At 52.7% G+C, this 14,053-nt stretch overlaps 1 protein-coding gene across 1 annotated transcript; it reads left to right on the plus strand.

Annotated features, from left to right (window-relative positions):
* Positions 1 to 936: 936 nt before the first annotated feature.
* On the plus strand, positions 937 to 5,768 carry LOC131582234 (PHD finger protein 7-like). The gene is made up of 8 exons (XM_058845191.1): positions 937 to 1,189; positions 3,988 to 4,071; positions 4,142 to 4,231; positions 4,581 to 4,672; positions 4,758 to 4,859; positions 5,139 to 5,263; positions 5,340 to 5,502; positions 5,589 to 5,768. Exons 1-8 carry the CDS (start codon positions 937 to 939, stop codon positions 5,766 to 5,768), a joined length of 1,089 nt encoding a protein of 362 aa, XP_058701174.1.
* Positions 5,769 to 14,053: the final 8,285 nt, after the last annotated feature.

Consider the following 14,053-nt stretch of genomic DNA (forward strand, 5'->3'; position numbering starts at 1 on the left):
CCTCCTTTTTATCCTAATTTCCCGGCCGCATGTGCCTCTCTCTTTCCCCATTGGCTGAGGTATTTGAGAGGTACAGATTTCCCAGAATGCCTGACACTTACGATTCTTCTCTACTGTATAACCCTCCCTCTTCTTTTTTAATTCCTATAGAATTTATGGGTTTTCCCCATTGTTTTTTTCATCTCTCAACATCCAGTTTCATTTACCAGAAAATCTACAGTTTGTTTGTAAAGGCAAACATGGTTTTTCCCATTCATTAATCAGTGGAATCCTTCCCATTGTTTTATATCTCTCAGTGCTAGTTTTATCTACCAGCAGACCCACAGTTTCTTTGTAAAGATAAGTCTGTCATTTCTCTCATAGGGAAGGCATGAGTTAGTATGAGAAATCTGCTGTTGTGTAGTATTTCTGTAGTTAGTACTCAGAAAAAGAAGTCTGTCATTTTGTGTGAGCATCCATGCTGATCCCTGATCCATCCATGCAGGTTTCCTGCAAAGGTGATGTTTTAGTAGTGCACTGTTGCAAAATAGGTGTTTTCTGCTGGTCGGCTGGTACAAACACGTTCCTATCTGTGGTAACAAACCAATGGCAGCGGGCGTGAGCATCCTCACAGGCCTCTTAGCCCGCAGCATCGGCCCCAAGGGCTGCTCTGTCCCTGCCTGCGTGCCTGGCTGATGGGCAGGGCTGGAGGCCTTGGAGAGCAGCGGCCATTGCGGGCACGGGGCTCCCACCAGCTGCCCCCTGGCCCAGCTGGGCCCCACTTGAGGAGGAAGGAGGCTCCCAGCCCCGGCCTGGCTGAGCAGCTCCTGTCTCCCCCAGCCTCTGCTCTGGGCCCCACGCTGGCCACCCTGACAGCCCCTGGGCCAGGCTGTGGGAGGGGCTGCTTTGCCCTCACCTGGCTCCCTGCCATCAGTGCCCTCCTGCTCCCTGTCACACATGGCGGCTGTCAGCACCAAGTCCCTGTCCAGGAACACCAAGGTGTCCTCGAGGTGCTGGTCCTGTCTCTCTCTGTGGAAAGAAGAAGGGTGTGGGGAATTTGCAGGACATGCCCAGAGCCACGAGAGTGCTACTCCCTGGTCAGCCCTGCGTGAGCCCTGCTCCTGTCCGCCTTCTGCTCCCGTCGTCGCGTTGAGGAACACCGCCGTCTCCTCTGGATGTTCCTGCGCTGATTCTGGGAAGGGAGAGGCAGGTGAGCCTGCAGCACAGGCCCAGAGCCCCGAGGTGTGGGGCCCCTCTGGTCCCTGGGCAGCTGCTTCCCTGCCTTACCTTCTCCTCCCGGTGTCAGGTCGCACTGACACACAGCCTGAGCCCAGCCTTCCCTTTTGGGGCCAAGGGAAATCTTTGCTCCTGGCCCCGGCACTGGGCGCTTTCTCAGCCAGTCAGGGAAGGTGATGCTCCACGAGAGAGGCATGAACATTTCAGGCAAGCCTACATCACTGCAGTCTTCCCAAAGAGCACCAAGCAGAAGCCAAGAAAGTGCAGGCCCATCAGTCTCTCCTCCATCTCCCGACAGGTGACAGAACACCTCCTCCTGGATGTCATCTCCAAAGCTCTGGAATAACAGGAAGGGAAAACCATGCTGGAGGAATCTCATAGCATGGCCACCTCTGCTGCAGTGACTGGCTGGGTTTGTGCGGGGAGAGCAGTGGCTGAGTTGTCAGCCGGAACTTCAGCGAGGCTTTGTCCCTGCCTCCCATAACATGCTCCTGAGGCAGCTGAGGGAGAGTGGGGTGGAGAAGTGGACAGTGGAGCTCCAAACTCAGAGGGTTGTGACCTCAGGGGGCCGTGCTGGGGCCAGCCTTGTTTGCCTTATTCCCCAGTGACCTGGCAGAAGGGACAGAGCGCTCCCTCAGCACGTTTGCTGATAGCACAGAAGCGGGAGCAGGGGCTGATGCACCACAAGGCTGTGCTGCCCTCCAGAGTGACCTGGACAGGCTCGAGAGCCGAGCAGAGAGGGACCTAATGAAGTTGCTCAGGACAAAGCCTCTAGAAGAGCTTGAAGCCTTGTAATTGCTAGGCAAGAATAGTTGTTTTGCATATTGGAATGTATAAGGTCATGTGGTGATGTCCAGTCATGGGAACCGCTCAATCTCTGTAAGTTACAGAACCAGTTCCTTAACTGTGTAAAGAAAGTCTTTGAGGCAAACTGCAAATTCAGAAACTTCTCCTAATATGAAGTTGGATATTCACCATTTTCTGGCATGCTGGATGAGACATAGGGATTCCAAAAGGAATGTGAAAGCAAGCCAATAAATCTTCTTTTAGAGTTCACACGTGTTTCCTGCTTGTTCCTTCTAGAACTTGCCAAAAAATGTTACTTTGGAAATCCATTCAAAGATCTAATAGGAAAAAATATTGGCCAAAAGAGTTAGCCTGTGTTTCTGAATAGGAACATGTTTCTTGTGTCAATTCAAGATTTGTACCAGAGTTTGGGGTTTTTGGTGTGTATGCTTTCAATGAAAGTTGCTTCTTTGCAGGACTTTGAATAATTAGACTTTTAGTAATTAGATTGTGCAGCAGAGACATCAAAATTACTGCATCCTGCTGTCCAGTGCTGAAAAGGGTTGAGAAAGAGTTGGTGGCTCTGTGTGTTGATGCGTAACTTGCAGGAGCGGCACCGGAGCAGTTCCCAGGGCCTGGAGAAGCAAACGGGTTCCTGGTGCTGAGGACAAAGTGTCCACAGCTCGGGATTGCATGGCTGAGCTCTTCTGGCTCCTTCTGCTTCAATGCCTTGCCGAGACACAGGTTCCCTGCAGAGCCCCGGGTGCAGCTTCCCAACTCTCCCCTTTTCTTCTGCCTCCACCCTGCCTCCTGGGTAAAGGCATTCCCTGGCATTGCACCTGCTGTGCCTCCCTCCTACTTCAGTGAAGGCATTGTTTTCCACCCAAGGGGGCTCTCCCCTGGAGACAGGAACACGGATGAAGTCCCGGTGCCCCAGCATCAGGCAGGTGCAGGGTATCTCTGCTTGTCAGCCCCTGCCCTGTTTCCCTGGGATCCCACTGACTGTTCTAGAAGTCAAGGATCTGGACTTTGCAGGAGCGTGTTTGCAAAGATGTGAATGCGAAAACTCTACAAGAACTGTTTGTGTGTGTCCCATCTTGACTTTTTTCAAAATATTTGCTAAAAGGAAAGCATGGACCAAACTGACAAAGTTCTTTAATGTGGGAAAAGCATTGGACTCCTGAGCTGAGTACTGTTGCAAGCTCTCCAGTCAGATGTACAAGGTAATCTTTCATTGAATTTCCCGGGTGTCCATTGTGTCAGTGTAAAGGATGAGCTTTCTAAGGAGCTTAATACTAATTTTTCCACTCAATATGAAATGTCAAATTCATTAGATGGTTAGATGACAGGAGAATTGAGATTGGGAGGTAGCTGCAGTGGTCCCCAGTTTTATCTCCTGTTCCCAACAGTGATCAGCACGGGCATGAAATCAGGTTCATCTCAGTTTACTGCAGAGAGGTCTTAAGGAAAACATCGGTGCACCAAGAGCAGGTTTGGAATCTGTGCAGTGCAAGAGACTCTGCACAAGCTCTCTGGGCAACCGACTGCCAGGGGCAGGAGACCTGACGTGGCCATGCCTGAACAGCACCTTTCTGCCAACAGTGCCACCCTCGATGGCTGCCCTAGAGCCTGGGATTGGACCCTGCACTTGCTGCAGGAGTCTCTGTCCTGGTTCCGTGCTGACCAAAGGCTTGGAACCATCTCAGAACCTCGGTTCCCAAGGGGGTGGACTCAAGTGGTTCCTGGGCATGTGAGGCCATGGCTGCCTCAATCTTGGGAGCAAGATGCTGATGTCAGAGGAGTGGCCATTGTGACGCGTGTGACCAAAGCCCCAAAAGGGAAGGCTGGGCTCAGGCCGTGTGTCAGTGCGACCTGACAACGGGAGGAGAAGGTAAGGCAAGGAAGCAGCTGCCCAGAGACCAGAGGGGCCCCACACCTCGGGGCTCTGGGCCTGTGCTGCAGGCTCACCTGCCTCTCCCTTCCCAGAATCAGCACAGGAACATCCAGAGGAGACGGCGGTGTTCCTCAAGGCGACGACGGGAGCAGAAGGCGGACAGGAGCAGGGCTCACGCAGGGCTGTAGCACCCTCGTAGCTCTGGGCCTGTTCTGCAAACTCCCATCACTCTTCTTTCTCCCACAGAGAGAGAGGACCAGCACCTGGCGGAGACAGCGGCGTTCCTGGACAGGGACTCAGCGCTGACAGCCGCCATGTGCGACAGGGAGCAGGAGGGCACTGATGGCAGGGAGCCAGGTGAGGGCAAAGCAGCCCCTCCCACAGCCTGGCCCAGGGGCTGTCGGGGTGGCCAGCGTGGGGCCCAGAGCAGAGGCCCGAGCAGGCAGGAGCTGCTCAGCCAGGCCGGGGCTGGGAGCCTCCTTCCTCCTCAAGTGGGGCCCAGCTGGGCCAGGGCTCAGCTGGCGGGAGCCCCGTGCCCGCAATGGCCGCTGCTCTCCAAGGCCTCCAGCCCTGCCCATCAGCCAGGCACGCAGGCAGGGACAGAGCAGCCCTTGGGGCCGAAGCCATGGGCTGAGAGCCCCACAGAGCTGCTCACGCCCGCTGCCATTGGCTCTGTCCCCTGCAGCATGCCTGCTGTGTCGCCGTGCAGAGGCTGACCCAGACACCTGCGGCGAAAAACGGGAGAAATACGGGCTCTATGCCCACGTGTTCTGCCTGGTGAGTGGCTCCGGGCACTCCCTCCAGCATTGCAATGGGCAGTCCCTGCCACCCTGTCCTCATCAGCTCTTCTCCCTTTCTGCAGTATTTTGCCACACTGCTTTTTCAGCAAGCCAAGAAACGTGTTGGACTCCTGGGTTTTCTGCCTCAAGATATCCAACTTGCAGTCAGGCGGGCGGCACAGAAGGTGAGAGCCTGGCAAAAGAGCAGGGACATTTGTGCCAGGAGTAGCTGGCCAGAGCTTATCCCAGACCCCCAGCAAGAAAGGCCAGCCATGCAGCCAGCTGTGGGACAAAGTCTGGCTCCCAGCAGCTCCGTGGAGTCTCTGGCACAGGAGCTTCCCTCACCAGCTGACTCTGTGGGCTGAGAGCCAGCAGCAGCCACATCCAGAGCCCTGCCCAGAGCCCTGGGGCTGCCTGGGGAGGCCCCCAGGCTGCTGCTGATGGGGCTGCCTGGCTCATTCCAGCACTGCTGCGTCTGTGGCCAGAGCGGAGCCACCATCATGTGCTGCAAGGAAGGCTGCAGCAGATGGTTCCACCTGCCCTGTGCCAAGGAGGGCTGCTGTGTTACACAGTACATTGCCCCATACAGGTAGCTCCTCTCCCCTTCTGGCCACCCCCGGGGAAGGACCAAGTCGTTCTCATTATGCCCGTCCTTTTGTCCCCAGGTCCTACTGCCCTGAGCACCGTCCAGAGCAGGACGTGCAGGTGACTCCAGAGCCGGGCACCAAATGCCCCATCTGCATGGAGCCAGTGGAGGATAGAAAGACCTTCAACACCATGGTGTGCCCGGCATGCAAAAGAGCCTGGTTCCACAGGGACTGCCTGCAGGTGGGAGCCATGCCCTCAGGCCTGGGACACAGCAGGTGCTCAGCAGCACCATAGCCTGGCTCACATTGCTTCTCTTTGCCCTGCAGGGACAGGCCATGTGTGCTGGTCTTTTGTACTTCTGCTGCCCCCTCTGCAGAGACCGTGAGACATTTCTTGTCGAAACCTTCTTTCTGGGGATCCGAACTCCCACCAGGTTGGTGTCCTTCAGTGTGACTCACAAGACAGGGGGTGTAAGTGCCATACTGTGCCAGGCCCTGCCCCAGTAGTCCAAGCCAGCCCCATCCAGGGAGTCTGGATTTCTGCCTCTCAGGGGACTTGGAAAAGCATTGGAGGAAGAGCAGGGTCACCCTGTTACATCCATGGGGTCAGGGCAGCAGAAACACATCAGCTTTTCCTTTCTCCATCAGACTGCCAACATGGGAGGACAACAACGCCTTCGCGGACCTGAGAGAGAGGCACAGCAGGTGCAATGCCAGGGAATGCCTTTACCCAGGAGGCAGGGAGGAGGCAGAGGAAGAGGGGTGAGTTGGGAAGCTGCACCCGGGGCTCTGCAGGGAACCTGTGTCTCGGGAAGGGCTCAAAGTAGAAGGAGCCAGAGGAGCTCAGCCATACAATCCCGTGCTGGGACACTTTGTCTTCAGAGCCATCAACCCCTTTGTTTCCCCAGGCCCTGGGAGCTGCTCCTGTGCTCCTCCTGTGCTGCTGAGGGCACCCACAGGCGCTGCTCTGGCCTGACAGTGAGGAGAACCCACTGGGAGTGTGACAGCTGTGCTGGTCTTGGCACGGGTATGAGACAAAGCAGGCGGGTGTCCCTGGGCTGGGGGCAGTGCCCAGGCTGGGCACAGCAAAGCCCATGGGCTCCTGGAGGGCTGGGGGCAGTGCTCTGGTCGGGCATGGCCTGCTCCAGGCCTTACAGGCCTCTGACATTCCTGTTTGGCCTTACAGCCCCCAGGGATGAGGCAGAGCTCAATGGCCCCAGCCTGATCAGACAGTCAGGACCGGAGCCTGCTCATGGCCTTTCAGAATCTGAGGCCATCAGGCCAAGCTCCAGCAGCGCAGTGCCATCGGGTCTGGCTCCCCAGTCTCCACCTCCAGGGACCAGCAGCCACAGAAGCCTCCGGCATCCAGCTTCTTCCTTGGCAGACACCGGCAGCCCACGCACACCAAGGGCAAGATCCAGCAGCTGGACGGGCCCTGAGGACAGGGTCCATTCCAGGCGTGCTGGGCCTGACCGCAGGCGAAGGCGCTCTCACCAGCAAAGGCGGGCCTCAGATGGAGCCGTCCGGTCGCGGAGTCGCCATGACAGGGGCAGCAGGAGAACATCAAGGGCAGAGAGGCCCAGGCAAAGGGAGACACCGTCACGGGCTTCCCGCAGACACAGCCGCTCCAGGCAGCAAGCTGATGCCCAGAGTCCACCTGCCCGGTCGAGGAGTTGCCGAGACAGGAGATGCAGGAGAACATCGAGGGCAGAGAGGCCCAGGCGAAGGGAGACATCCTCAGGGACGTCCGCCAGACGCAGCCGCTCCTGCCCACAACGTCGGGCCTCAAATCAACCTGTCCAATCCGGGAGTCACCAGGACAGGAGCAGGAGGACAGCAGCAAGTGCTGAGAGGCCCAGGCGCAGGGGGACACCGTCGGGGACGTCGCGCTGGAGCAACCGCTCCCGCCAGCCACGTCGGGCCTCAACTCGGACCTCTATCAGCAGCATGTAGTGTCATCTTTTCTTTCTAGTCCTTCCATTTGCTGCTGTAAGTGAAGGTGAGAAGGGTCAATACAGGGACCTCGAAATTTGCAGGTCTGTGGGAAAACCCAGATTAGCTCTTGGCATTTCTATGATTCTTGGTTTCTGCTATCCTGTATTGTTAAGGGAAAAGCCACTTAAGGACATAGCTAATTAGAAAGGACACTCATTGCTGCCTTTAGACAGATATTTCCCCACTGCTTACCCTTGAAAGTGAACCAGTCCTTAATGGCTTGGATACATTTAGGGAGACATGAAGAGCAAGGTGGCTCCTGGGGAAGCTGTCTTTAAAAAGGACTTGTGCTGAGTTGCTATCCTTAAACAATCTCATTTCAGTAAAGCCTTCCTTCAGTAAAGCTGAAGAAGAAAGAAGACAGTGAGACACTGCCTCAAGTGTCTGGAGAAATCGATTGCGACACTGCTGCTGATTTTAAAGACTTGCTTGGACCTTCAAAGGTCAAACCAGAAAAGACAGTGGAAATAGCCTTTGACAAAGAGGATGCGCAGGACTCTGCCCCAGACGAACGTCTGGGACCTTTGCCTGAAAACAACAGAACTCAGGAGTCCAGTGCTTTCAAGTTTTCCTTCTTTGGAGACACAGAGGAGTTGGGCATCAAAGAAGGTAACAGCAGAACCCTCCTAACGGAGCCATTTGTAAGGAACAGCTTCTGGCAGGCACTGTAGAGCAATATGGTGTAAAGAAGGTCATAATCCAGAGGCTGATCAGCAGCAGAAGTCAGTACTTCTGCTGAAGCATTTTGATTTTCATTTCTACTTGCCAAGGTTGTGGGAGATTAATGAGAGGTAACTGCTGCTTGCATCTCAGGAATTTTGAAAGGCATGCCTTGAGAAGGCATTGGGATTTTTGCAGAGTGGTGAAAAAGCTTGTTGTCGTGCCCTAAACTTCTCAAACAGGGAAAAAGGTGGCACAGCAGTCATACCAAGTTACATGGAACCCAACAGGATTTGAAGGAAAATGGGTGTTAAGGTAGAGGGAGGAGCAAAATCCTGGAGTTGACCCCAAGCTCCATGAACATTCTGTTAGTTACCGAGTTCTACTCCTGGACCTTCAGGAAAGTGAAACTGAATGACACTGAAGGATTATTGGGGTGTCCTAAGCTCAGATAAAATAAGGCCTTATGAAATTAAGATGAAGGAATATTTAATCAAGTCACAGTCAGGTAGGAATGAAAGGAAACCATGCCAAGTTATCCAAAATATTAAGAAACAACAACACAAAGCAACAAGCCCCCCACACTTGTGCTAAATTGAGGAGCTATTCACTGTCTTCTGGATGTGATGATAAATGTTTAAGAATACATAGGAGATGGCTTGAACAAAGTGGAAAATCCTGGAGCAGAGCTACAGCTCAGAAAATCAGGGAGGAGAAGATTCTGTCCTTCCTAAATCTGTCTTCTCCAGTGTACATATTTCACTTGAAAGAAGGAATTTTTCCTGGCAAGCAGAGAAATGATCTGGTTTTGGCTTTCTTTCTCTTTTGGTGCTGGTTTTGCAGAGCCTCACGTACTTGGACCGATAAAAGCGGAAAATGTCAGGTGGCAAGAGGATGCACCTTTCCAAGGCATCAGGTGCTGATGAGCCTGAGATGTCAGAAATTGAAAAGCACCAAGAAAGGCAAGTTCCATTTCTATTTGTTGTCTACTTGGCTGTGGTAGTTGGATGCTGTGGGAATATGAATGGCAGCACTGAGGAAATTGGAAACTGACACTGCACACCTCTGAGCAAGGAAAGTCATCTTGGAAAACCATTGGTGCTGTGTGGAGTCCAGAGTCCCAGCAGCCCATTGGATGTGAAGTTGAATGTGAACAGAGAGAGAAGTTGAGCACAAGAAATTGACTGGGTTGTTTTGGTTTGGCCAACCCCAAACTGAGTTTGGCCAAAAGCCAAAGACACAGTCAGTTTTCTTGTAAAAAGTGGGTTTTTTATAGAAGGCTTTATTTGCATACTATGGAGTAGAGCTCTTCCATGTATACCATTTCTCTGAGGCACTACAGCTCTAACTCGTGCTCATGGGATTTGATAGGACCTTTTAGGATGCTAAAACCCCTTTGTACTTGTCTAGGGTTCTTTCTCTACACAGAGAGTAGAGACACGCACAAAGTGCTAGAGTTTTCTTCTTCTCCATAGATGATGAATGCCTAAGAGGTACGACACAACTTCTTCAGCCCCTTTTGAATATTTTTCCCTTTTAAACCCTTACTGGACTTGAGTAAGGAGGAAAAAATGCTGCCTGGTTATGAATGCTCTGTAGTCAAAATTTGCCATCCTTTCTTGTGGTCAAAGTTGTGGTAGAATCCCCTGAGAGAGTCCTGGTGAAAAATAAAGGCTGAGCAGCTTTCTGCCTTTCCTTTCTTTCAGATAATTACCTCATAGCGATAGGAACTTTTAGAGCTTAGCAAAAACATAGTCACTAGACAGGTTACCGAGACATTTGGGATCCTTTCAGGTAGGTCTATCACCTTTAACTTTTTCCTGTCTCTCTGGTGTTACTATTAGGAATGCCGAGTGTTCTTGTCAGCCACATACGTCCGTGCGGTTCTTCATCCTAATGAATCTGGGGCTTTCTCTTCTGAACCCAGTGAATTTTCTATTTAAAAACAAAGACAACAACAACAAAAGGAAAGCAGCTTCCAAAAATTACACAGGCTGCCAAAACAATTGCTTGTTACATTTTGTAGAATATAGTCTCAAGTCAGGCTTAAATGACATTCGTTTCTTGAGACTTGTTAGATAATGGTGATGAAATGTATGGCTGTGTTCATACAGTTACTGCCCTGAAATCTGCCAGCCCGTCTGATTTACAGGGTATGTCAGAATGGAGATCTCAGCCCTTGGCAGGCAGCACTTCTGAGGGCAGCTGTGGGATCCTGCTGCTGAGCATTTCATGAAAGAGATGCTGTTTCACTGCAATTTAGATTTCAGCATGTTCAGGGAGACAGCTGCTGCCTTTCATTTTTCTTAGTACACCAGGCTGCAGTAGGGAACATTTCTGTTGGAGCTGACATGTGGTGGGGGGCAAGAGAATAGGAGGGACGTGAAGAACAGAGCTTCTGATTTGACCGTTGTGTTGTTCATTCATGATTGTTGAAGCAGCAGAATCAGAAGGGTTGAACCCTATTGATTGGTGTTGTGTTTTGTTTTGTGCAGAGGGCCCAAAGTTATTTTGTAGATCTGTAGAGCTCCGTGAAGAAAAAGTGGGTTGGGAAGACATATGTAGATTATTGCTTGAGGTGAGTATGGAACGTCTGTTCCCTGGTAACTGTGGCTGAATGCTGAGGAGGGAACATGGCTATGGATGTGCATGCAAAATTAATTCAGGATCTCCAGAAGAGCCTGAAACTTTGTAACTATCAGGGAACAAAAGATTGTTAGTATACTGGCGTGTGTAACATGATGTTGTGATGTCCAGCCAGGTAAACCACTGCATCTCTGTATGTTCCAGGAGCAGCTAGCTAACTAGATGTAAGGGAAGCGTTTAAGAGAACCAGTGAATTTAGAGACTTCTGCGAGCAGTGGATTCAAAAACTTCTCCTAGGAATTGTTAGATTTTCATTAATTTCTGGATCGTCTAAGGAAGCATAAGAATTCCATACGGAAACAGAACCCAAACTAATAAACCTTTTCTTGTGTCAATTGTGTCATATTTGTTCCTTGAAGAAGTTGCCAAACAACCTTACCTTTTAAATCCTTTCAAGGACCTAACAAGAAAAAATATTGGCAAACCCAGTTAGGCAGTGTTTCTGAGCTGGCGCTGATGCTCTCAGGTTCCGGGGAGCCACGGGAAGGCTCCAGTCCAGACTGTCCGGTCAGGCTGGGGCCATTGAGCTCTGGCTCGGCCCTGGAGGCTGTGAGGGCACTCAGCAATGTCAAAGGCCTCCCAGGCCTGGGCCAGGCTGGGCCAGAGCAGTGTCCTCAGCCCTCCAGGAGCCTACGGGCTCTGCCAAGCCCAAAAGGGGGCTTGGCCTGACAGCCGTGCCCAGAGCAACAGAGCTGTCACACTCCCCACTGGTTCTGGTCACTGTCAGGTACGAGCAACACCCGTGGGTGCCCTGGGCAATGCAGGAGCAGCACAGGGGCACTTGCCAGGGCCTGGGGAAACGCAGGGGTCGGCCTTTATGGGCAACACAGCAGGCATGCTGCAGGGGACAGAGCCAATGGCAGTGGGCATGAGCAGCTCTGTGGGGCTCTCAGCCCACAGCATCGACCCCAAGGGCTGCTCTGTCCCTGCCTGCGTGCCTGGCTGATGGGCAGGGCTGGAGGCCTTGGAGAGCAGCGGCCATTGCGGGCACGGGGCTCCCACCAGCTGCCCCCTGGCCCAGCTGGGCCCCACTTGAGGAGGAAGGAGGTTCCCAGCCTTGGCCTGGCTGAGCAGCTCCTGCCTCCCTTGGCCTCTGCTCTGGGCCCCACGCTGGCCACCCTGACAGCCCCTGGGCCAGGCTGTGGGAGGGGCTGCTTTGCCCTCACCTTGCTCCCTGCCATCAGGGCCCTCCTGCTCCCTGTCAAACATGATTCTGGTCAGTTCCTGTGTGGGAACACCACGGTCTCCTCCACATGTGAGTCCTCTTTCTTCATGGCAGAAAAAAGAGTGCTCGACTCACTATGGAACTGCTACATAGCAGCATACTTCTCTTGATACTTTCTCATGGTTTCCGTGGAACTGAAGCACTCAGCTCCCTTTACCTGGGGTATTTGAAGGGCAACTGTATCAAATTCCAGCATTACATTGTTAGAACTGCACGCAGGAATAGCTGACTGCTTGGTAAAGTGTTTAACGTACTTGCATAATTATGAAGGTGGCCCTTTTTATTGTCGGTTACATTTGGTAGGTTTTTCCTTTGCTGGAAGGAGCTGTTTCCCCAGTTATCAGGCCCAGCATGTCTATAACTGTGCTGAGGCCGCTAAATACTACTACTACTACTAGTACTGCTACTACCACAACTACTATAACTACAACAGGCACTGCTCATGGTGCCCATGGTCTGGGGAGCTGCTGTATGTTGACGCTGCTATTGCCTCACTCTGTGTGCTGCAGCTGCTGCTCTCCAGAGAGCAAGATGGCAGCGACTGTTGTTATGCTTCATGTTGGGGCTCCTGTGGTTGCTGGCCCCTGGAGGTGGAGCGTGCAGAGGCAGATTCTGATGGCCTCAGATTCTGCGTAACCACAGGAAGGCTCCAGCCCTGAGTGTCTGGTCAGGCTGGGGCCATTGAACTCTGGCTCACAAGTGCAGGCTCTAAGGGCAAGCGGGACAGCCAAGGGCTCCCCAGGCCTCGGCCAGGCCAGAGCAGAGCCCCCAGCCCCCAAGGAGCAGACAGGCTCTGCCAAGCCCAGCCTGGGCACTGCCCCCAGCCCAGGGGCACCCGGCTCTTTGGCCTTATACCCGTGTCAATACCAGCACAGCTGTCACACTCCCATCTGCCACAGTTTTCCCTGCAGCACGTGATGGTGGCCCCGCTCTGGTCACAGACACAGCAGTGCTGGTATGAGTCAAGCAGCCCCATCAGCGGCAGCCTCGGGGCCTCCCCAAGCGGCCCAAGGGCTGTGGGCAGGGTGCAGGATGGGGCCGCTGCTTTCTGTCAGCCCACAGAGCCAGCTGGTGGAGGAGGCTCCTGTGCCAGAGGCTCCGTGGAGCTGCTGGGAGCCAGACTTTGTCCCGCAGCAGGCTGGATGGCCGGCCTTTCTCTGTGGGAGTCTGGCCTCTACTCTGGAGGGCAGTGGAATGCTGGACTCAAGGCCCAGTGTGCCTGGTGGAACATTGGGATGCATTGAGCTACTTTGGGAGATGGATAACACATCGGGGGATGACCAGGATGTGTCATCCTGCGATGGTGTCTCCCTACACTTCAGCCACCGGTCCCAGATCTCAGCTCATCCCTGCTGTTCCAGCCGGCTGTTCCTCAGAGCCCTGCAGGAGCACCGGGACCGCCCGCCCGAGGGGGTTTGTGAAGCAAAGCCTCTCCTCCATCCCTTCCCGTCTGGGCCGAGAAAGCTGCCACGGGGTCCCTGGTTCTGTTTTCTTGCTAATGCTGTAGTTATTGTTGTTTGTTTGCCTTGTCATAAATACTAGTAAAGAACTGTTATTCCTATCCCCAGATCTCTGCCTGAGAGCCCCCTTGATTTCAGAATTATAATCATTTGGAGGGAGGGGGTTTACATTTTTTTATTCCAAGGGAGGCTCCTGCCCTCCCTAGTGGATACCTGTCTTCTAAAACTGAGACACCAAGGGCAAATGGGGAGGCCTTACCAAGGCTAGAAGATGGAGACGCTGACTCAGTTGGGCTTAAGAAAGAAAATAGAAAACCTGATAAAGACAGTAGTAAATCAGAAAGGCTCACTAAAACAAGAAACTAAGAGCCCAGACAGACGCCCATCTGGCCCATTTGTCATCTTACCCTGAAAGGTAGGAAGGCCAAGATGCATTCCTTTCTCCCTTCCAGGACCTCTACTCATAAAAAGACCACCGACTTATTTCAAAGAACATTATTTGCATTTTATTAAATGCTTAATTGCCTTTTATTCATTAACATGAGAAGTGGAGACTGGGTGGTAACTGAGTTATGAATATGTATTTGTATTCAATACCTTTGTAAATCAAAGCCTGTTACCATCTCTACTCAGGGCCGCGTGCATATTAGGGCACCAGTCCAGCGCTGATTAAACATATCCTTTCTAATTAAAACAATTAGAGAGTTTTTGTCCATCCAGTTGGATATTGATACTAGATCATATCCATCTTTTGGTAAATCACCTGATACCTAAGATTCCCCTCTAATGTATAGCCCTCCCTCTTA

The sequence above is a fragment of the Poecile atricapillus genome, chromosome 9 (genome assembly GCF_030490865.1).
Source record: "Poecile atricapillus isolate bPoeAtr1 chromosome 9, bPoeAtr1.hap1, whole genome shotgun sequence".
Lineage (NCBI taxonomy): Eukaryota > Metazoa > Chordata > Aves > Passeriformes > Paridae > Poecile > Poecile atricapillus.